Source organism: Aristolochia californica, unplaced genomic scaffold (genome assembly GCF_029961685.1).
Source record: "Aristolochia californica isolate CCGP_79_NKW_82.1479 unplaced genomic scaffold, dmAriCali1.0.hap1 SCAF_14, whole genome shotgun sequence".
NCBI classification, from domain to species: Eukaryota; Viridiplantae; Streptophyta; class Magnoliopsida; order Piperales; family Aristolochiaceae; genus Aristolochia; species Aristolochia californica.
In genome coordinates, this window is record NW_027181815.1 from 939,902 (window position 1) to 961,075 (window position 21,174).

General features: G+C 38.2%; 3 protein-coding genes across 5 annotated transcripts; 1 reads left to right on the plus strand and 2 right to left on the minus strand.

Annotated features, from left to right (window-relative positions):
* Window positions 1–1,344: 1,344 nt before the first annotated feature.
* Window positions 1,345–7,741, plus strand: LOC137950480 (subtilisin-like protease SBT6.1). 3 transcript variants are annotated; one of them, XM_068796962.1, is made up of 10 exons: window positions 1,345–2,013; window positions 2,285–2,413; window positions 3,282–3,434; window positions 3,601–3,717; window positions 4,512–4,696; window positions 4,808–5,071; window positions 5,160–6,234; window positions 6,406–6,906; window positions 7,164–7,224; window positions 7,308–7,741. In XM_068796962.1, exons 1-10 carry the CDS (start codon window positions 1,489–1,491, stop codon window positions 7,397–7,399), a joined length of 3,102 nt encoding a protein of 1,033 aa, XP_068653063.1. In that variant the 5' UTR covers window positions 1,345–1,488; the 3' UTR covers window positions 7,400–7,741. The 3 variants fall into 3 exon arrangements, with proteins under 3 accessions (XP_068653063.1, XP_068653064.1, XP_068653065.1); XM_068796963.1 differs by having other exon boundaries at window positions 6,412–6,906; XM_068796964.1 differs by lacking the exon at window positions 2,285–2,413.
* A 356-nt stretch (window positions 7,742–8,097) lies between these two features.
* LOC137949740 (ras-related protein Rab7) lies at window positions 8,098–11,851 on the minus strand. Its single transcript, XM_068795902.1, has 7 exons — window positions 11,583–11,851; window positions 11,250–11,276; window positions 11,049–11,148; window positions 9,243–9,389; window positions 9,087–9,167; window positions 8,672–8,817; window positions 8,098–8,390 (listed from the first exon to the last, which is right to left on the minus strand). The coding sequence occupies exons 1-7, from the start codon at window positions 11,633–11,635 to the stop codon at window positions 8,321–8,323; spliced, it is 624 nt and encodes a 207-aa protein (XP_068652003.1). The 5' UTR covers window positions 11,636–11,851; the 3' UTR covers window positions 8,098–8,320.
* A 2,349-nt stretch (window positions 11,852–14,200) lies between these two features.
* LOC137949774 (proline-rich receptor-like protein kinase PERK1) lies at window positions 14,201–18,692 on the minus strand. Its single transcript, XM_068795958.1, has 8 exons — window positions 17,755–18,692; window positions 16,566–17,141; window positions 16,136–16,222; window positions 15,948–16,018; window positions 15,687–15,763; window positions 15,160–15,307; window positions 14,890–15,051; window positions 14,201–14,626 (listed from the first exon to the last, which is right to left on the minus strand). Exons 1-8 carry the CDS (start codon window positions 18,362–18,364, stop codon window positions 14,309–14,311), a joined length of 2,049 nt encoding a protein of 682 aa, XP_068652059.1. The 5' UTR covers window positions 18,365–18,692; the 3' UTR covers window positions 14,201–14,308.
* Between the last annotated feature and the right edge of the window lie 2,482 nt (window positions 18,693–21,174).

Consider the following 21,174-nt stretch of genomic DNA (forward strand, 5'->3'; position numbering starts at 1 on the left):
GGGAGGTCATCCTCTCCCTTCCACCATCTGTCTTAGTGGGGAGATGAACTTCAACCGCATTATTCAGCCCTAACTTCCCGCACCGTACCCCTCTTCTCCCTCTCTTCTCCCTTTCCGCCTGTGACAAGCGATGCCATCCCTTCGTCCATTGAGCAACAAGCAATGAGCATCAAGGAATGAGAGACGAAGGCTGACGATGAGCAATCGGGCCTCTGCGGTGAAAGGGCAGCACTAGCTGGCGCGGGGTGAGCTCGCGACATTGATGACGGTGATCGACTAGGGCCGACGTCTGACGTCCGACGGGGGTCGACGGTGGCTACCATCGTCCGCCTCTACCCGTGGTTGGAGGATTTTTAGGGACAACCTCCAGCGTGCAAAACAAAATTAATGACAAAAATATTTATTGAATAAAAATCTATTTTTTTAATATATTGATAAAATAATATATATTTATTTATTATTTATTATTTTTTATTACTGTATTAAATTAGAAATTTAAGAGTGGTCAATTATTATTTTTAATTATTCCTTTTTATGTTAAAGTATATCTTATGTTATTAATAAAATTATTTATTTATTTATTTATTATATTCACTTATGTTATTTTTTATTTATTAATCATGTGCATAGTTAATTGGTTTACGTAATTATTATATAATGTACAATAAAGTAAAATCATTAAATAATATAATATATAATTTAATTAATTATAATATTAATATATTTAAATTAAATATTAAATTACTTATTAGTGTAGTACTCATATTTGTTTTACCTAATTTGGGGTTTAAAGATTATGTTGTAATTAAGTATACCGTAAGGGTTTAGGGATTCCTTATTTTTTATGTTTTTCTCATATTGGGGCACACCGGAAACTATTTTCCAATGCACATGAAATCGTCAATATTAACACAAGTGCCAAGATAAAGTTGATGTAGATGACTAACATGAAGTTCATGTTGGAGATGAAAATAAACTTCCCATTTGTAGACTAACCCCCTATAAGGCAAAACCGTAAGGGCAGACCCCTATTTTCCAATCATAGCGACTTAGTGAGGGTCTATTATTTGTTTTTATATGAATATTTTAGGGTTTAGGGTTTAAGATGTAAGCACATAGAGATACCAAAATCAAAAATATGAATCAACTTATATTTTATTATGATTTGATAGAAAATAAAATATTGCCTGAATATTTATTTTTCAGCTGCACAACGAAGAGCATCAAGGCCGTTGAATTTTCCAAATGGGCGTCGTAGGGCCTGGTGATTCCTGTTTGGATTTCGCTCACTCGGAAATAAATTCGTCTTCCGTGAGGTGTTGTTTCACCAAATCTGCCCTCGAGTCCCAGACCAGGAACAGAAAGTAATCACTCGCCATCTGCAGAAAAGCTCCACATCCCATGGAATTGACATTTCCCGCCAATTCCCTCTCGGAGCCAAACCCACAAGGCCGTGTTTCGTTAAGACGGTAAACGAAGAAGGAAACTATGATGATCCCGATTGGTAGAACAAAGCATCCTACATCTATTTCCCTCATTTCGGTTCTTGTTTCGGTTGCTTTATTCGCTCTGAAGCCTGGACAAGATAGCCCCCCAGCAAAATCACCAGAAATCCCCAAGACTTTGCCGTCCGGAAACTATATCATCCGATTCTTGGAATATCGGCCTGCGGAAGATCACCGGGCGTATCTCGAGCGAAGTGTTGAGCCCGTTGGATGGAAATGGATCGAGAGGCGGAATCCTGCCGCTTCTTTTCCTACCGACTTTGGTCTTGTTTCAATAGAGGACTCGTTTCGGTCGTTCCTTATTCAAAAGATCGGGAAACTGGGGAGAGTGAAGGATGTATCGGCTGATATGAGCTATACGCGGAGCTTGCTCGCCGATGACTGGTGGAGCTCGGCTGATGTGAGAAAGCGACCAGGAAAAATACTTACGAAGATGTCTTTTGAAGGAGCCACCGGCATGGAGGTTGGCAATTCTACGAACACTTGGGAACGGAAGCTTCTGATGCAGGTTCCTTTTATTTATTTATTTTTGATTCATTTGATTTTAGTACATATTTCTTATTTGAAAATTTGACTCTCAAGAGATCTGGTAGGAAGAAAAAAAAAATTCGTCCCTCTAATCGACTTCCGTTGCCTCTTATTATTCTTAACATTCGTTGCTGCTAGTTGTTACTTTCTGCTATAGCAGTAAATTCTGCTGTGGTTAGTCCAACTTCTATGTTTACACGTTGTCAATTTGCCCGTCTGAAACTTCATTATTGACAATGCCCTTGTTACAGAGATCCCAGGTTACTTCGATATTTGGTGCTGAAGTGATCTGGGCAAAAGGGTACAGGGGTGGAAAAGTAAAAATGGCGATATTTGATACTGGAATTAGAGCCAATCATCCGCACTTTCGCAATATCAAGGTATGATAATTGACCACAAGAGTGTTCTTGCGTGTTATGCTGAATACCAGTTGTAGCTGAAGTTAGAGTTCTTTTTGCTGCTTACATTTAAATAAGGGAGTCATTTGAGATGGCTTGGGCATGTTCAATGAAGGCCCAATGCACCAATGAGGAGAGTCTTGTAATTATCAGTTGGGAATGGCGAGATACCGAGGAATCCCGAAATGACATGGCTGATAATGTGGGGATATTCTTGAAGAGGATCAACTGGTGGATACTTTTGTTTTATCAGTGTCAATTAGCAGCTATTTAATTAAGTAAATAAAGGCGGATTTATGTAGCAATCCCAACATTTTTCAGATAAAGTATAAAAAGGATTTTGTATCTTAATTTTTTTATGTGGCATGGTGGAGGGTTTGTATGGAAGAAAGTCGCCAAATGATCACCTTGACTGTGACAGTGCTGTTTATGTAAGTTTTGCTTCCAATATTCCTGGTGCCATTTTTTTAAGAGCTCATACAAGCTATCCTCTCATTGGTTGTTGATTTCTAGGTATGCTCACTTGAAACAACTGATACTTATATAATTTGCGTCTCTGATGTGTACTAGAATCCATGTTATTGATGCTTTACGATCAGACATGCTTTACCGTAAAGTAATCTGGACTATAGCTCACACTTTCAATTGAAACCAATATATTGGGTCCTCATGCAATGATGTAATTCATGCCTTCTGTTGTCATAATTTGTTCCCTGGGAGAGGTAAAAAAGAACTCATTACTTTTTTTTGGATATTTCTCACTTACTCCCTATTGTATTATGATATTATGAAGAGTAGCAACATTGTATTTTTTTTTCTCAAGTAACCAATTTTCTCTCCATTGGTCCAGGAACGGACAAACTGGACTAATGAAAATACCTTAAATGACAATCTTGGACATGGTACATTTGTTGCGGGTGTTATTTCTGGTGCAGATGCAGAATGCGCAGGGTTTGCACCAGATGCAGAGATTTATGCATTTCGTGTGTTTACTGATGCCCAGGTAATGAAGATTGTGCCTTAAAAAATTACTACACATATCCATAATGGCTTTGATTAAGTTTACCTACTCTACTCCAGTCCTTGTTATTCTTCCCAGTTGACTTCAAATTCCAAACTCATTTTTTTGTCACAAGATCTTGAGGGGTTTGTATTCAGCTGTATTGCAGGTCTCTTACACCTCCTGGTTCCTTGATGCATTCAACTATGCTATAGCAACTAACATAGATGTACTGAACCTAAGTATTGGTGGACCAGATTATTTGGACCTTCCATTTGTGGAAAAGGTAAACCTTTCTGTACCACTGAGTGTGATTCAGAATGATGTACAAACCTCTTTCATTTGTCTAAGATTCAGCGGTTAAAATTACTTTTAATATGTTCAGTAGTTTGTGTTCATCAGGGACCCCCTTCTCCATACAATATTTTTCCCAGTTGTGCCTCTATTTTGCCAACAATATAAAACATCAAGAAACTTGCACCTAGCATTTGGATATTCTTAATTTATTTCTCAATGCTAAGGAAATCAGGAGTCTACTATCCACTATGACCCCCTGTTAGTATGTGGGTTGTGAGTTTGGGGGGAAGGGCAGATGTTGGCTTACCCTTTATGTTGGTTATTGACCCTCAAGTCTTATAGGCTGTATGATATATCGCAAGTGTGTTTGTGATTTGTGTAACCACTATTAGAAGAAACACTCTTTCTTGGAATTTTTAGCGAATTCCCGGTTATTGCGTGCTTCCATGATTTATCTGAAAGCAAGTGTATGCTTCACCATTGGTTATTGTGTGCTTCCATAATTTATCTGAAAGCAAGTGTATGCTTCACCACTGGTTATTGCGTGCTTCCATGATTTATCTGAAAGCAAGTGTATGCTTCACCACTGTGGCATTTCTTAAACTTTAGGACATCTGTTTATAATGCATATGATATGCTTTTCTGATATTCTGTATTGATTTGTAAGTTTGTTGGAAGTAACAGATTTGCTAATATGGAATTTGCTTATTGATAAGTTTCCAAGAGCCCTGGATACTTATTTGACAATATGAAGGCATATGGATATGTACTTGTCTCATGCAGGTCTGGGAGCTGACAGCTAGTAATATTATCATGGTATCGGCTATTGGAAATGATGGACCCCTCTATGGTACTCTGAATAATCCAGCGGATCAAAATGATGTGATTGGTGTTGGAGGCATTGATTATGATGATCACATAGCCCCTTTCTCTTCTCGTGGCATGAGTACCGGGGAGCTTCCTCATGGGTACGCATCTTTATTTCTGCCAAAGCTTTCAATTTTTCATGTTGTATTTTGCAATACTTTTTCTAGATTATGATTACTTACCTTAACTGCATTGATTTTTGAATTATCCAGTTATGGCCGCATGAAGCCAGACGTAGTGGCATATGGGAAGGACATAATGGGCTCAAAGATAAGCACTGGATGCAAAAGCCTCTCGGGCACTAGTGTTGCAAGCCCAGTGGTTGCAGGTGTAGTATGCCTGCTGATCAGTGTCCTTCCAGAAAACTCCCGGAAGAACATTATAAACCCTGCAAGCATGAAACAAGCACTTGTGGAAGGAGCCACAAAGCTTTCAGGTTCCAACATGTATGAGCAGGGTGCGGGAAGGCTCAACCTGTAAGTAGGATGATATTTGGAACGAGTCTGTCTGATTTATTCATATTGGTTTTGCAAGTGTTATTTACTATGTTTTATTTTCTGTCAGCTTAGAGTCTTTTGAGATCCTCCAGAACTACCAACCTCGAGCAAGCATTTTCCCCAGTGTTCTTGACTACACCGACTGCCCATACTCCTGGCCCTTCTGTCGCCAGCCACTCTTTGCAGGTGCTATGCCTGTGATCTTCAATGCAACCATTCTTAATGGTATGGGAGTGATTGGCTATGTTGAGGACCCACCAATTTGGCAGCCTTCCAATGAAATAGGCAATGTGCTCAGTATTCACTTCACTTACTCAGACATCATCTGGCCTTGGACTGGCTTTCTAGCACTTCATATGCAGATCAAAGACGAGGCAGCTCAGTTCTCTGGTCTGATTGAAGGAAATGTAACACTTAGGGTGTATAGTCCTTCACCTGCTGGGGTGGAAGGCCCACGGAGGAGTAGCACATGTGTGCTTCAGTTGAAACTGAAAATGGTTCCAACTCCTCCAAGGTCTAAGCGGGTTTTATGGGACCAGTACCATAACATCAAATACCCTCCTGGCTATATCCCAAGGGACTCTTTGGATGTTCGAAATGACATCCTTGACTGGCATGGGGACCACCTCCATACAAATTTCCACCTCGTGTACAACATGTTGGTAGATGCAGGATACTACGTTGAGACACTTGGGTCACCCTTGACATGCTTCGATGCTGATCGCTATGGCACACTGCTCATGGTGGATCTTGAGGAGGAATATTTCAAGGAAGAGATTGATAAGTTGAGGGATGATGTCATCAACCGTGGTTTGGGATTGGCTGTGTTCGCTGACTGGTATAATGTGGATACTATGGTCAAGATGCGGTTTTTTGATGATAACACACGTAGCTGGTGGACCCCAATTACCGGAGGTGCAAATATTCCAGCTTTAAATGAACTTTTGGCTCCTTTTGGAATTGCTTTTGGAGATAAAATTCTAAATGGAGATTTTTATATTGAGGATGAGCAAAGTCATTATGCTTCTGGAGCAAATATAGTGCGATTTCCCAAGGGAGGATATTTGCATAGCTTCCAGTTGCAGGACATCTCTGAGGGTGGAGCAACTCGTAATGTGCTGATGAGTTCTGGTGTGACAAAGGTGAGCATGGAGTGTCTTGAAGAGCTTATTATATATTTTGAGCTTTATTACAAGGGCATTGCTCACAGATAGACCTGATACTGCAGCAATTATGTTGAATACTGTCAATGTTCTTTTTTTCATTTTTTCATTTTTTCTCCCCCGTTAAGTTTCTCATAAGTAAAAGTGCAGGTTCAGTCTTCCATTCTTGGTCTTGTGGAGATGGGTGGGGGTCGTATTGCTGTCTATGGGGATTCTAATTGCCTGGACAGTAGCCATATGGTGGCCAATTGCTATTGGCTTCTCAAGAAAATGCTTGATTTTACAGGTAGGAATGTGAAAGATTCGGTGCTTTTCTCTGATTCAGCTAGGAGGAGTTCTCCTTTACATGAAGATGACAAGCAGATGCCTTATCACAGAAAGGATGTCAATTTTTCTACTTATTCGGCGGTTGTGGGCAAAGAATTGGTCTGCCAAAGTGATTCCAGGTTTGATGTTTGGGGGACAAAAGGTTATCTTTACCAAGTTAGGGGAAGAAACAGGAAATTGCCAGGGTATCCTTCTATGGATTTGGGAAGTGATTTAAACTTGACCTTAGAGAGTTCCAGTCTGGAAGAGAATTCATCTTCTGCTGCTGGTCGAAAAGGATTCAGCAAAAGAATGGATTTTTTGGATTTGCTCAACCGAGAAGAGGTATGGAGTCTGATGCAGATTTAACCATTTAATTCTCCTGTTCTATTGATTTTGGTTAATCCTGAAAAGCCCATTGGGATCATGATTAATAGATTTTTGGACGAATTTTCAGTTTTTTTCTCAAAGTCGTAGCTACAAAAGTTTGCTGCTGGCACAAATGAAATTTAGCTTTTACTGCCTGGTATCGACCCTTTAGATTCAAAACATTCGCCTCATCTTACTCTTAAATAAACTTTGTGGTTCAACTTTTCTTGCAGATTGATGTGTCCATGGTGGTTGCAAGTCAATGGCTTGTGCCTGCTGTTGTGGCTATTTTTGGTAACCAAAAACTAACCTTATGTGAACTCTGTGTCATCTTTAGCCATTGCAGTGTAGTAACTACTAAATCTGTTACTTGTCAGGTTTTTTGCTATTCTGGAGCTGCTTCTGGAAAGCGTGTCTAAAAAAACGGAGACGGAGGCGGTCTGGATCCGGACGATTTGCTAACGTGTAGCTGCCCCAAAAGAACCGGAGATGACTGCCGGCAGAGTTTCCCGCACTGACACAAACTACTATTAACAAATACACCAATCTCTTGAGCTCCATTTTCCCCGAGCCTTTGTTCTTACTAAACTAATCAAGGTGTGGAGTAAATTACTCCCATCAGATATGGCCTAAAGGGGGAGAATTGACTGTAGCTAGCAGAATCACCAGAAGCGTTAACAAGTGTTGTAACTGTTTCTTTGAATGGAGAGTGAAGCTCGTAAATTTTGCTATCGAGATTTACTGGAATCATTTTTCTTTCTCCAGTCTGTTCTTGAGAATGTAGTAAGAAAGAACGATATAATCTACAGTATATCGAGTCTATAATCCCTTGCAGAACGAAATGAGTCTATCAGAATCAAAACGAAGGGCTGCTCCAGTTCAAAAAATGAACAAAATGTATTTTCAAAAGTCACAACATCGTTATATTAAAACAAGCTTTTTGACATCAAAGCAGGCAGATTCAAAGCCATGTAAAGTTTCAACAACAGCAAACACAGGAAAGGGGTCAAACATATGCCTCCGCTAAGATGGGTGCTCTTTTTCTCCTTCGTCATCATTCTCGTAAATGTTTATATAAGATTGCAGGACCTAAAAAGGCAGAGGAAGTCCACACTCTCACGAGGCAAAATAAACAGAGGACCAAAAGAAACCATCTCATAGCAGGAATTGAGGAAATATTTCCTGTCTTTTCTGACAGCTTTTACCAAATAATTTCCAGTTTCAGGTAGGGAGAATTGAGGAGGCAATAGCCACCATTCTGCAAATATCACTTGTTTTTGTACATGTTACGGAAGAAATTAAAATACATATTCCACATTTAAAGCTGCATTAATAACAAGTAAGGAGAAGACTGTGGCCACTTTCCCTCTTTCACACAAAATAACCGTCCCTAACATTCACAACCTGATGCAGATCTCTGCTGTCTTCCACCCGCCACATCAATGGTGTCCGGAAGATAACTTCAGTATACAAAGAACATAAAAGTCAAAACTATTGAACCACAGCAACAAAGAAAACACAATATTCAAATTTCCTTTAGGAGCATGGAATTCTCTTAGCTTTGAATTCTTGTTAAATTGCACTTAGAATAATAGAAATGTACAACTATAATTTGTAATTCACCAATAGAGTCTCGCATAAATAAGAAGCAATAATGACTGACAAGTGACAAGAAACAGGATGCAAAATTGACAGTGGAAACATGATAACATAGAAGCTAAAGGACTTCTGAAATACTCACGCTTCTTCCTCAGGTTCATTCTTGAGAGCGTTCTTTGCTATACACTGAAAAGCAGCTTCCACATTAAAGCCATCCTTTGCAGAAGTCTCAAAATAGGGAATGTTGCCCTTTGAGGCACACCATGCCTTTGCCTTCTTCTCAGATACCTATCAACCAAAAACAAGAAAATAATACCCACTTTAAAAAGCAGAGACAGTGAAAAAAAAGGGGGAGGGGGAGTGGCGCAGACAGAAAGGCAGAGACTAAAAACTGACTCCATCTCTTGCAACTTCAAGTTCTGACTTGCTTTTTTTAAAAAAAAAAAAAAAAAAAAAGGTTAGGCCGACTTAAAAAAGCGCAAGAAACACAGACGTAAATTTTTCTGAAAAAACTTAAAGAACTGAACGGTATCACATAAAAGAGGAAGATGTCCTACCACTCGACTGTTTCCTCCATCCACATCAATCTTGTTACCCAACACCACAAATGGAAAGTTCTCAGGGTCAGAAGGACTCGCCTGTTACATTAGAACCCATGAGAATGTCAGCACCTGCAAAAGCACCACTTGGCTTCTGAGATAAGCAATGATTACCTGAATAAGAAACTCTTCCCGCCAATTGTTGAGGTTATCAAATGATTTCATAACATTAACATCATAAACAAGAACACAGCAGTCTGCACCCCGGTAGAAAGCTACACCAAGACTTTGGAATCTTTCCTGACCAGCAGTATCCCATATCTGGACAACCAATTACAGGTTCAACAAGATCAGCTCACCAAAATATTAGCGGTGAAAGGGAGTATTTTTTTTTTAAAAAGTAACAATTCAAGACAAAAGCAGATAACTAAAGCTATCCATATGACAAATTTTTGGTCAGATATTCAAAAACAAATCACAGTGAGAAAGATATTAACTGAAGCTTGTCATACACAAGAGCACAAGCAGAATGAAGCACTATTTAGGAGAAGAACGAAAAGATACACTTCGAAAAAATGAAGGAGAAAAGCTGTGCCTATCAATCCAAATCAAGTTAAATGGAAAATAAGATACTAAAATTACCTAAATTACCTGATCTAAACAAAGTCATATAGGAAGACAAATGTAATATCTTATGTGGTTTCTTTTACAAAATATCATCCTAGGGGCTGACCAGGACAGATGCTATGAATCTCTACTATATTACAGTTTTCCATGATCTATTGCTTTTTGTACCTCATAAAAGGACTTGATTCCTTATTGAACAATATATTTGTCTCAAACACTTTTCTTACAATCCTTCTTACTGGCATGCCAGCTGTGTCTCTAGTGCAGCATGTAATCAAGAAAATCTCCTAATTTCTCATTGTATTAGTTCTGTCGTTTTTTATTATTCAATGTTTGAAAAAGGAAATTAAGAAGTATGGAAGCCAAGACAAGCCATACAAATATGATTGTAACCGAAAACCTGTCGGACTTTGCAATTGCCTGTTGCTGTAATGGTTTTGTTGTCTACAGACAATAAATGAAGATGTTTTCCTAACTGGCACAGTCAGCTTAGATGAGTTCAAAATAACCATTAGTTTTCTCTATTTGTATTTCATAAATGTTATCCAGGGGCAGGGAACAACCAAACAAGAGCATCCATCAGATAAATGGACCACCAGATATATGCATAATTTCACGGAAGCACTGCACCATGCTTAGTAAGGCCAGCCCAAAATTTTTAACTATAAGCATGACAACTGTGAGCATCCAACTGTGACATGTTGATGTACTACTAAACAGAATAAGTCAGTAGTTCCTCATAAGTGGGACGAGCCTTTTGACCTGTAGGGAAGTCTAGCCCCATTGGTCAAGATGAATTTTGGGGAAAGAAATTAACTTGAACCCATTATATTTTTCAATGTCTAAAAGAATTGTTCATAGGTACTAAAAAAATGAAAGAAAATTAGATCATGGTTCACATTTTTCACTAATAAGCCATTTCTGATCAAGTAAAGATTAATGCAAGAAACTTAGCTTTTCCGCAACAAATTCATGAAAGATACAGCAAATCGCACAGTCACATATTGCACCAAATAGATGCACATCAGAGTCAAATATATTTGGACAAGCAATAACGTATTTGGAAGTATAAATTCGATAGTGCAAAGATAAATGAGGTAAGCCCCATGACATAAGGAAAAAAAAAAGAAAAAGGACACCCAGACTGGAAAATGAATCTTCAACCCATAACAGTGTAAACCATCAACAACTGAAGGAATAAAAAAAGCACATCCATCTCACAAGATCGTGGCACGGATCAACCACTCATATCACATGATTGTTTCCCATATCGTCATGTGTTCATCACCAAACACGAGAGATTGAGGAGCTATACACATGTAACTAATACCAACCCGTATCAGCATAACTAACCTGCAACGTAAACAACCTATCTTCAAACTGAACTTCTTTTGTTAAGAAATCTGCTCCGATGGTCGCTTTGTACTGATTACTAAATTTCCGGTTCACATATCTAAACGACATGGTTAAGCAAAAAAAAAAAAGTGTGCGTCATGACATCCTCTATGACATCATTTGAAAAATACAAACAGTATAAGCCAAGTATCAGGATACTGATTCATCAGAGAAGTCTTCCCCACCCTGTCAAACACAAAAAGTAAATACAAATGCCCCCGACTGTAAGGATCCAATTACGAAAAGCAACCAACAAGAAAATAATAAACTCAAAATACTGATAATCAAGGAAAGTTACATCTAGCGTCATAAATAGCGCGAATAAAAATAATCCAACACAAGAGCATAAGAAAATCGTTCACCGAACAGGAACGTTTTATCCCAGAGACAATGAAGAATTTCTAATGATTAAAGCAAGAGATCTAAAAGATAATCGATTCCAGAAATACTTTCAAAACAAAACCAAAAATACCAAAGTAGAAATTTCCTGACCCGCTGTCACCGAGGATTATGACCTTCAGGAGCATGCGCCTACGAGAAGCCATTGATTCGCAAGCCCTAAATGACAGAACTTACGGTCTTTCGACGGTCTTGTCAGGCGAGGGAGCGAATAAACCTGAGAAAGGTTCCAAAACACGATGAAGAAAATTTTGGAGTTCTTCTTGGAGGCAAATCTTGCAAAACGAACCGACCGGCCAGATTATCGTCACAGATCAGGTGACAGTTTACGTCTTAAAAAGACTGGAAAACCCTTGCTAATGACTTGAATTTACTTCCCGACTTTCAGTTCTAGAATTCTTATATTCCTCCTGGGGAGAGTTTTATGAAAAGCAAATACCACTTCCTCTACCTACCAAATGATGGAAAATGTATTATTCAATCATGGACGAGAGCAGGCTATTGAGGCTTTGAGAATGTTTGTTTCATTAATCACAGTTTGAGAATTTTACTTTTTGTATACGAGTTGCCCTAATTTTTTTCTTCTTAATCGAGGGATACCGTTATTAGGATTAATTTCTCTTATAAACTATTTCATTTTCATAGTGGATTACTGCAGCGATAGAAGATAGGACGTAGTTTCACTATGAGGCGAACCTGTATAAATCTTGTTGTCTTTATTTCGTGTTTTCTTTTCCTTTTTTCATGATTATTAGTTTTTTTCTTGCCCACGAAGTTTTTAAATAATGATTAAATCATTTTAATTAAATATTTTAAATTTATTTATGTGTAAACCATTATATGAGACAACACAAGCGCAAGAGTAGGAGTTTTTTAGGTGAAATAAGGCTAGAAAATGGACACTATTTATATTTAATTTATTATCAAAGATAAAAATATAAAAATACCGTATTATTTAAAAACAATAACAATTCAAATAAAAGAAAATTATTATTAAAGCATTATAAAGGTACAAAAATTATATATGATAAGAAATTTAAAACATTAAATGAATCTTTAAGTATGATACATTAAACAATTAAAAACAAATCAAAACTATTATCGTAGCATTTAAAAAGAATAAAAATTATGAAAATAAATTAATACCAAATAAAAATATTTAGAGATTAAATTTAAACAACATTTTAAAAATAAATAAAAAGACACACAAAGAATAAAAATTGAATGATACAATCATTGATTAATATTATGACACAAAAAATAAGATACTAAATTTTGAATTATTAAATAAAAATAAATTACATAATAAGATTAATCTTAAATTTTGAATTATTTTATGTAATGAATATAAAATATGAGATATAAGATTTTAATAAATTAAAAATAGATATATAAATACATATTATAAATTAAAATAATCTCGATATGTAAATTATTATTACACTATTTAGAAAGCGAGCTTTTAGGAGATAAAAAAGAAGGTATCGAAGATCAATTAAGGTTCTAATCAAGCTCAAACATGGATATCAAGTTAAAAGACTAGATTTGAAATAGGTCTTCCCTTAAAATCTTGTGATTTTTTCTTGTTATTGTATTTATCTTCGTGCATCTTCATGGACCAGCTTCCTTTAAATTAAAGAAAAAAAGGATAGATAAGGAAGCATTAACTGTAATTTACAATTTTTCCAAAGATTTTATAAGATTAATTCAACTGTGATTTATAATTATTGATCATCTTTTGCTTTGTTTCAATAGCCACATCAGTCGCCTTAATGGGCGCCATAGGTTAAAATCTTCAATTGCTCGAGTTGGACCGAGTACCCATTAACTCTTTTGTTTGATAAGCCTTGACCAGAATCTGACGTCAAAATTACGTGAAGCAGAAAACTTGTAATAAATTGCTTGAAATTTGAACGATTCAGTTTCTTCTCCGCGGCAAATGCAGACTCTGAAACATATTTGAGAGGCGAAGTAGTACACAAACGGCAAGTTCGTTATATAAAAGACTTATCTGAAGTCTGAATCCATGTCCTCGATCAGCCAAACCGTGACTTCCAGTTCTTCACTGGCATTAATCGTTTTTAAAAGAGAAGACAGCCGTTCTGTAGGTATATTTGTATCGTATTTACTGGCTTCATATTTGACTATTACATGCCGATACGCGTAAATTGCGCCGGACGCAGCAAAACCCGGATTGACCCGGACTCGCCGGTCGCTCTCGAAGCCAGAGAGGAAGGCAAACCATCGACTCTGTTTCTCCCAATATAATATAATCTGCCATTGACAAAAAGACCTCCGCATGCCAGTAGTAGGCAGTGCATCTTCTGCGGATACATAACCAGGCAAACCGGGAGATTCGGTGGTTGGGTTGGTCGGGACGGGCAATCATCCCTGGTAAGAATCTCATAATGGGAGACCATGTGCTTACATGTGGCCATCTCTGGTTTTTTTTACTTTTTGGGAGCCTTTCCTCGGAGGCTTTTTGTTGAGGAAAAAGTTGAAGGAATCAATATAATTGAATGCAACCCAGTAACTTTTCCTAAGCGAAACAGCTATTTTGGCTTGTCGTCCTCGAGAATGAATCAATCGATCTACAGCAAAAGTCTCAACATAGGCCAACAAATCTGACCAACTCATTTAAAAAGAATGATGAGTTAGATATATGTTATTTCGTTTGTGAAAGCTTAAATACATTACAATCAATAGAACAATTCAGAAAACAAACTGTATAATTTCATGGCTCGCACATGCAGGTTTTCCTCTGAGAAGGGAAACAAATGCAGTGTTTTTGTCTTTTTACAGAAAAAAGGAGTTAGCTCTCAAGGGCTTCCACTGAAACCTCGAGTCTGTTTCTTCATCTTCCCCATCTCCATTTCAAGGGTCAGTTGGCCTTCGCTGCTTGAGCCGGATGGATTGAGGCCGTACTCACTGGTAGGATGACTGTACTCGCTGCTTGTGTGCTCTTGGCTTTCAAGTGCCAACTTCCTCATTCTTCTCATATCTTCATTATATTGGTTTGTGTTGTACTGCTGACTAGTGGAGTCATAATCCGAGCTCCCATACATTCGGCTATGGCCTGGGGTAACACCTTCATTCAAATCCTCAAGGGACACAGCACCTTCCAGGGCTCGTACAATCTGCTCAGTTTACAGTATCGAATCGAGAATAAGCAAATAGAAACATCATTGCAAGCAAACAGATTTCTCCCAAAAACAAAATTATAACAGCTTATTCTGGTTTTGAAGAACAATCTCTTCTTGCAGCTGGCACAAGTATTGGACTATAAGATTCATAGATCAGTATTGGACTATAGGATATTGAAGAACAATCACTTCTGGCTGCTGGCACAAGTTAAGTTACATTATATCTACTAAGTTGAAAATAAGGTTCTTTGATATACCTGGCTCATTCGAGGACGACGGCGTGCAGAATGGCGGACTGCAGCAGCAGCACAGGCAACCATGCGTGCCATTTCATTAGGGTTGTAAGTGTTCTGCAACTTTGGATCAACAAGCGTATCATAGTTGCCTTCTTCCAGTGCACGTGTTAATAAGGGCCTTGCCTGGAAAGCACAACAATTAATTTCTTCAATTTCATATTCAATTACTATTGTAAGGCCACAAGTTAAATGAGTGGATTTGTAATGCATTAGATAAAACAAGGAACTCACCCAGTCAACCAAGCTTTCATCCATGTAGGCATAAGTTTTATCAACAGGTCGGCGCCCGGTAATCAGTTCCAAAAGCATAACCCCGAAAGAGAAGACATCTGACTTATCCGTGAGTTTGCCAGTAGATGCATATTCAGGAGACAAATACCTGAGAACAGCAAGCTTGTTAGACTATAAAATGTGTAAGGGAAAAACATGCAAATGACCAATACAATTGCTCGACTTCATTACGGAAGCAAACCTCCCATAAACAGTATTGTCACAGTCAAGTTGATCATTTGGCAACTTCTTGTGGGTGAAATAATCGTACTCAATCACCGAATGCCATAAAAAAATTCTCACAACCAAAAACTTCTAATATGAAATTGGCCTAGTAATGAGGCAGCCACATCTGCCGGTTCGACTAAGACCAACTTTTAAAAAGTCATTTTCATTGGAAACAAATCAAACTTGGTGACCAGCACAGACTAGAGAACACTACACAAAGGTAAAGAGATTGCTTCTTCAACCTGAAAGGAGAAACTCACCCAAAAGTACCCATCACCCGGGTAGAGACATGGGTGTTGTTATCTGATGCAAATTTTGCAAGCCCAAAATCTGACACCTGCATGCATAATCCCAAGTTATTTCAAATAAACCTGTGGGCTACCTTATAAGTATCTATAAAGCTGAAAAACTCCGTCACATAACAACGTAGAAAGTCATAAACAAGCATGTTCTTTCGTTATTCAAAAGATGCAACCAATGAATTTGCTTTTATGCCTTATACTGAGCAAAAGCAGCCTTACCTTTGCTTCAAATTTGAAGTCTAGAAGAATATTCGCCGCTTTAATATCCCTATGAATAATTTTAGGATGACCTGGAAATTATAGTAATTTGAATAAGGATTTCGGTGTTTGCTGTCTTAACAACTTTGGCAAGAATCTTCCTCTACTAGCAATTTGAAAATAAAGGGAAAAGAAAGAGGACGACTCACAGTCCTCATGCAGATATGCAAGTCCTTTTGCAGAGCCTAAAGCAATTTTTAGCCTGGTTAGCCATTCCATGACTGGCCGTCCTTTCCCTGCAAAATTGGCATAAAGGCCACGCTTGAGTCAAGAGTTTTGGCCTAAAAAATGAAACTGTTATAAGAACAGACTTTGGGAGACTAAGCAGAAAAGCACTACAGGTTATATATGGCAAAGCCTTGGGCAGTTGAAGCATCTTCTGCCATAATATGAGACAGTAAACTCTACAAGCAACAGACTGTCTATTCACAGTAATCTTATCGAGCTTCTAAATGTATGTGTAAAGAAAGAGAAACTAAAAAGATAATGGAACTGCAAAACTCATCATTCTTGACAACTCCTTCAAACATACCAAATCACAGGGGATGGAAAAAAGAATCAAACTGGATCATAGCTCACCATGTAGATGAAACTCCAAAGTGTTATTAGGAACGAATTCATAAACAAGCATCCTTTTCCCCCCAGCAATGCAGTAACCAACCAAAGTGACAAGATGTTTGTGATGCACACGGCTAATAATCTCTACCTCTGCTTGGAATTCTCTCTCCCCCTGTCCACTGCCAGCTTTAAGCTGCTTAACAGCCACTTCTCTCCCATTTGTCAGAATACCTCTATGAACATAACCAAAACCACCTTGGCCCAGGAGATTAGCATCTGAGAACCCATCTGTTGCCATTGCTAGTTCTTCGTAAGTAAATGTGCTTTTTGAAAAACCCAATGCCATACCTGGCGACGGAGGAGGTAAAGGAATTTCGGACCCTGAATAATTAGAACCAGAACCCCCACTACTAGTGAATGGAGGTGGTGGTGGTAGAGGGGTCATTTGCGAAGAAGAACTATAAACCGGTGAATGTGGGGGCTGTGGTGCAATCGGTGGTGGAGGCGAAGGCTGTGGGGGAATCTTGGCAAAACGATTGGCTGGTGGTGGTGGAACATTATGCTGCCAATGTTGGGGCTGTCCGCCATATGTATCAACTGAATCATCAAGAAAAAAAAAACTGATGATTTGTTAGATCTGGCAATGACATGAAAGTAAGATCTCAAGCGTATAATATCTGATGCAAGAGTATGTATTGCCTTTGAATACCACCAAAAGAAAAAAAATTAAAAAATTATATTATTCATCTGTTTCATGTGCTGTGCTTCTATAATGTTACAATTCATCTCCAGTGAGAATTTTGGAAAATGCAGTAGCGGGAAGGATGCTTCAGGAGCCTTGTATACGTCAATTCACAGAGATGAAGTCAACCGAGATTAAACACTCTAGAAAATTTTCAAGTCTAGGAACAACTTGAGTTCCGTGCATCTAAAACCCAACAATATCCAGTAATATCAACGGGAAAAAAAGAAAAAAAAACTAACTGTGCCAGATGATGTTCTAAAAAAACAATGTTTGCAGATAGCAAAACCTTTTACAGCACTAAACTCTTAAATCAACAACTAGATGTGTGCTAAGAGCCTAGTACATGAATGTCGTTGAAGGAAGGAAAAAAAAAAAGCCAAACTCCATTAAGTATGTAGCTATCACCAAAAAAGCGCCAACATTATAAACATATGCAAAGATGGATATCGAACGGCAAAATCTCACCTTTTGGCGGGGGAGGTGGCGGTGGATACCCAAAATCAACAGGCACTGGATGTCGTCTCTTTTTTCTCTTACAGCAGCAAAGAAAGAGAACAGTCAGAAAAACAAACGCAAGCACACCCGCAACGGCAATTCCAACCACCACTCCAGTGGATATAGAGCTTGACGACGAGGAGTCCAGTTGGGGAGGTGGAGAACCCCGCGAACCCGGTGTCGAAGGCGTCGAAGGTGTTCTGCCGGAAGATGGTGGTGTCCGACCAGGACTGGACGGCGGTGGAGGGGAAGAGGAGCCTGGAGCAGGAGGCGACGGATTAGACGATGGTGGCGGCGGAGATCCGGTGGCCGAAGATGGTGGCGAAGCACCGGTAGTTGGCGGAGGCGGCGATGCCACTGGTGGAATCGGCGCCGGAAGAGGAGTTGAAGGATTAGTCGGCGACGTAGGAGGTGGAGGCGACGTGGGATTCGTTGGCGGCGGAGAGGACGGAGGTGTTGGCGGCGGGGAGGACGGAGGTGTGGGCGACGAAGAGGAAGGAGGCGTCGCGGCTGGAGGAGACGGCGGAGAAGTCGCCGGAGCCGGCGTGGTTGGCGTACCGGCCGGTGAAGTCGCAGACATTTCCGGCTTCAGACCTTAAATTCAAAAAACTCTTAACCCCTACGCCGGAACAAAGAAAAATCTTTCTTTTGCCTCTCTTGTCCAAAAGCCCCGACCTGTACCGTTAACTCCGACCAACTCAAAAATCAACCTCTAAAAAAACTCCTCCGGTGAACTAATTCGAGAACCGCAGTCTAAAACCCCAGAACCCATTAATCACCTCACCGTCAAGGACAAAAAAACAGCCAACCCTCCGCCGGGATCATCGCCGGCGAAATTCCGCTTGTAAAAGGTAGTGTTTCCTCTTCAGCCCGACCTTTATTCTCCTTCCGCTGTCCTTGTCCACCAATCCTCAAACCTTTTTTTTCTTTAAAGAAAATGGAATTAATTTTGAACCTAGAAATAAATACGCGCACAAACGACTGAATCACCAGGAATCTGAGTTGTCAATAGTGACAGTGGTCCCACGTGCTATTCACAGCCTCCAGATCCAGCCAAGTCAGATTTTAAAACAGCTCAGGAGAGCGGCGCTCGGCTCAGCCGTCGTACTTTTGAACTGGGAAAGAACAAAAAACAATTCGGGTTTACCAGCTTGGCTAGGTCCGAGTGAGCAGGAGTCACAGAAATGCTGGCTCATTTAACAAATTAATTAAGTGGGATTTATCTTTTGTTAATATCTTCAGATGAACGGCGGTGATGTGAGGGAATGACGGCCCATGTGCGAAGCTCCAAGTAGTTTCAAAATAATTTTTTTATTTTTATTTTTTTAATATTTTTAATTCTAAATATTGAGCTAGAAGATATTTGGAAAGGCCGTTTCTGTAAGCAAAAGATAGACCAGCTACCAGCTAGTATCCATTCGGACCATTTGTCTCTATTTTATTTTTCTACGCGTTTTTATAAATAATTTATAAATAAGAATTAAGAGAAAATAAATCGGCTGTTCCGTTGAAGACGGCGAAATGGACGCGGACCGCGGAATCATCTCTTACGGAAATTTAGCAATTAATTATGGCCCACTAAAATGGTGGTGGGCCCACGGTGTTTAGGGTCGGGAATTTTCTGTTTTAGAACGGATCGATTGGAAAGCCTAAACTACCTGGTGCGACAGGTGCTGCTCTTCCTTCTTCATCTGATGGAGAAACTCTGCCTAGGGCTTGGATTAGTTCAACAAATCACAGGGAAAAAAACCACACACGGTCATTGACTCATCGTGCAAATATGAGCTGTACTGCACTTGCTTAAATATTCAGACACAAGAAACCATAACTACCCCACTCGCTGAGTCAACTCAGATTTGCATGCTCTAGTTGGGGTGTGTATGGTGAAGGGTAGTGTTCGTTCACTTGAATATCTTGTGAGATAAGTAAAAACACGTAAGCACCTAATTCTTTTATATGGTTTCATGCAAGCAACAAGAAAGGTGTCAAGTCGTTGCATGCTTTGTACGTTTCTCTAAATTTGGACTACTCACTATGTGGGACAACGAAAGACACTTATAATGTGCCTATTTTGAACCGTCTTCAATTCATAAAATTCGATCCAATCTGATCCAATCTATGAATTATTTCTCATAACGAAAGACACATATAATGCCAAATGCCAATTATATAGAGTATATTATCTTGTATTTATTAACTCAATATCTGCTTCATTCATATTAATAATTGTTTTTTATTGTTATGAGAAATATTTTTGTCGTTTCATATTAATTCATAATTTGTCGAGGTAAATTCGATTTTTTTTGTTAGCTTTATATATTTATGCTAAGAGATCAATTAAATTAAATTTAAAATTATATTCAAAATTAAATTACGTAATTGTTTTTAAAAAATCATGGTAAATCAAGTAATTCTTGGTTGATTTTGATTTTTAACTTAATAAAATTCGAATCCCTAATTAAGGAATCAAATAATCTTTCATTAGCCTATAAATAGACTCGTATTAATTATAGATTTTATTCTGATTCAATAAAATTTATCCCTATCTCCTTTAGTCCGTGGATTAGGCTCTTAGGTCTGAGCTACATAAAATTGGTTTGTGCATTTTATTCATTTCATCTTCAATTTTATTTTCGCATAAAATTTTCTCATGTACCAAAGCCAAATGTATGATTTTGGCTATTTTTTATTTGTAGTTAACTTTTTGAATAATTTTTTTATGTTTTGTTTCATTCTAACTGATTTATGCATTAGATAGATTAACTTACTACGAGACTTTTGCCCAAATTGATACTATATTAGACGAGGAAAATAAATATGGTAAATCAGTCATATTTGTAAGAATGAAAAAAATTTTAAAATAAACTATATTAGCTTAAAACTTAAAATAACATGAAAAGAAAGAAAAATATATATTTTGTGCTTTGATTTTATACACAACTTAGTCCAGGGTTTATATATTTATATATTTTTTTTGTTTTAGTATAGTATAATTTTTACTGTAAAAATGAATTATAATAAAAAAAGGCATTAAAGAGGTGGGTAGTCCCCAAATGGATTTTTGAAGTTCAAGTTCATGTCCAACATGAAGATCATGTCAATCATGTACACGAAGATCATCTTCGCACTTGGTATTAGTGTTGATGACTTCATGTGCATTGGAAAACAGTTTCCAGTGTTAGTGCCCCAACATGAGAAAAACATAAAAGACAAGAGAATTTATAAACCTTTACAGTACACTTAATTACAACATAATCCTTAAACCCAAATTAGGTAAAATAACCATTATTACTACACGAATAAGTTATTTAATGTATAATTAAATATATGAATATATTTATTAATTGAATTAGATATTTTATTGTGCATTAATATGGTAATTACATGAGC

Excerpts from the sequence above, each read along its gene's own strand:
- LOC137949774 (XM_068795958.1), bottom strand. The coding sequence starts at position 18,364 with ATGTCTGCGACTTCACCGGCCGGTACGCCAACCACGCCGGCTCCGGCG. Across the intron at positions 17,142-17,754 it reads GCCACCTCCCCCGCCAAAAG|TTGATACATATGGCGGACAG; the intron begins GTGAGATTTTGC and ends TTGATGATTCAG. Across the intron at positions 16,019-16,135 it reads TGCATATCTGCATGAGGACT|GTCATCCTAAAATTATTCAT; the intron begins GTGAGTCGTCCT and ends TATAATTTCCAG.
- LOC137949740 (XM_068795902.1), bottom strand. The coding sequence starts at position 11,635 with ATGGCTTCTCGTAGGCGCATGCTCCTGAAGGTCATAATCCTCGGTGAC. Across the intron at positions 9,168-9,242 it reads GGGAAGAGTTTCTTATTCAG|GCGAGTCCTTCTGACCCTGA; the intron begins GTAATCATTGCT and ends CTAATGTAACAG. Across the intron at positions 8,391-8,671 it reads AATGAACCTGAGGAAGAAGC|TTATCTTCCGGACACCATTG; the intron begins GTGAGTATTTCA and ends TGTATACTGAAG.
- LOC137950480 (XM_068796962.1), top strand. The coding sequence starts at position 1,489 with ATGATGATCCCGATTGGTAGAACAAAGCATCCTACATCTATTTCCCTC. Across the intron at positions 3,435-3,600 it reads GTGTGTTTACTGATGCCCAG|GTCTCTTACACCTCCTGGTT; the intron begins GTAATGAAGATT and ends GCTGTATTGCAG. Across the intron at positions 4,697-4,807 it reads ACCGGGGAGCTTCCTCATGG|TTATGGCCGCATGAAGCCAG; the intron begins GTACGCATCTTT and ends TGAATTATCCAG.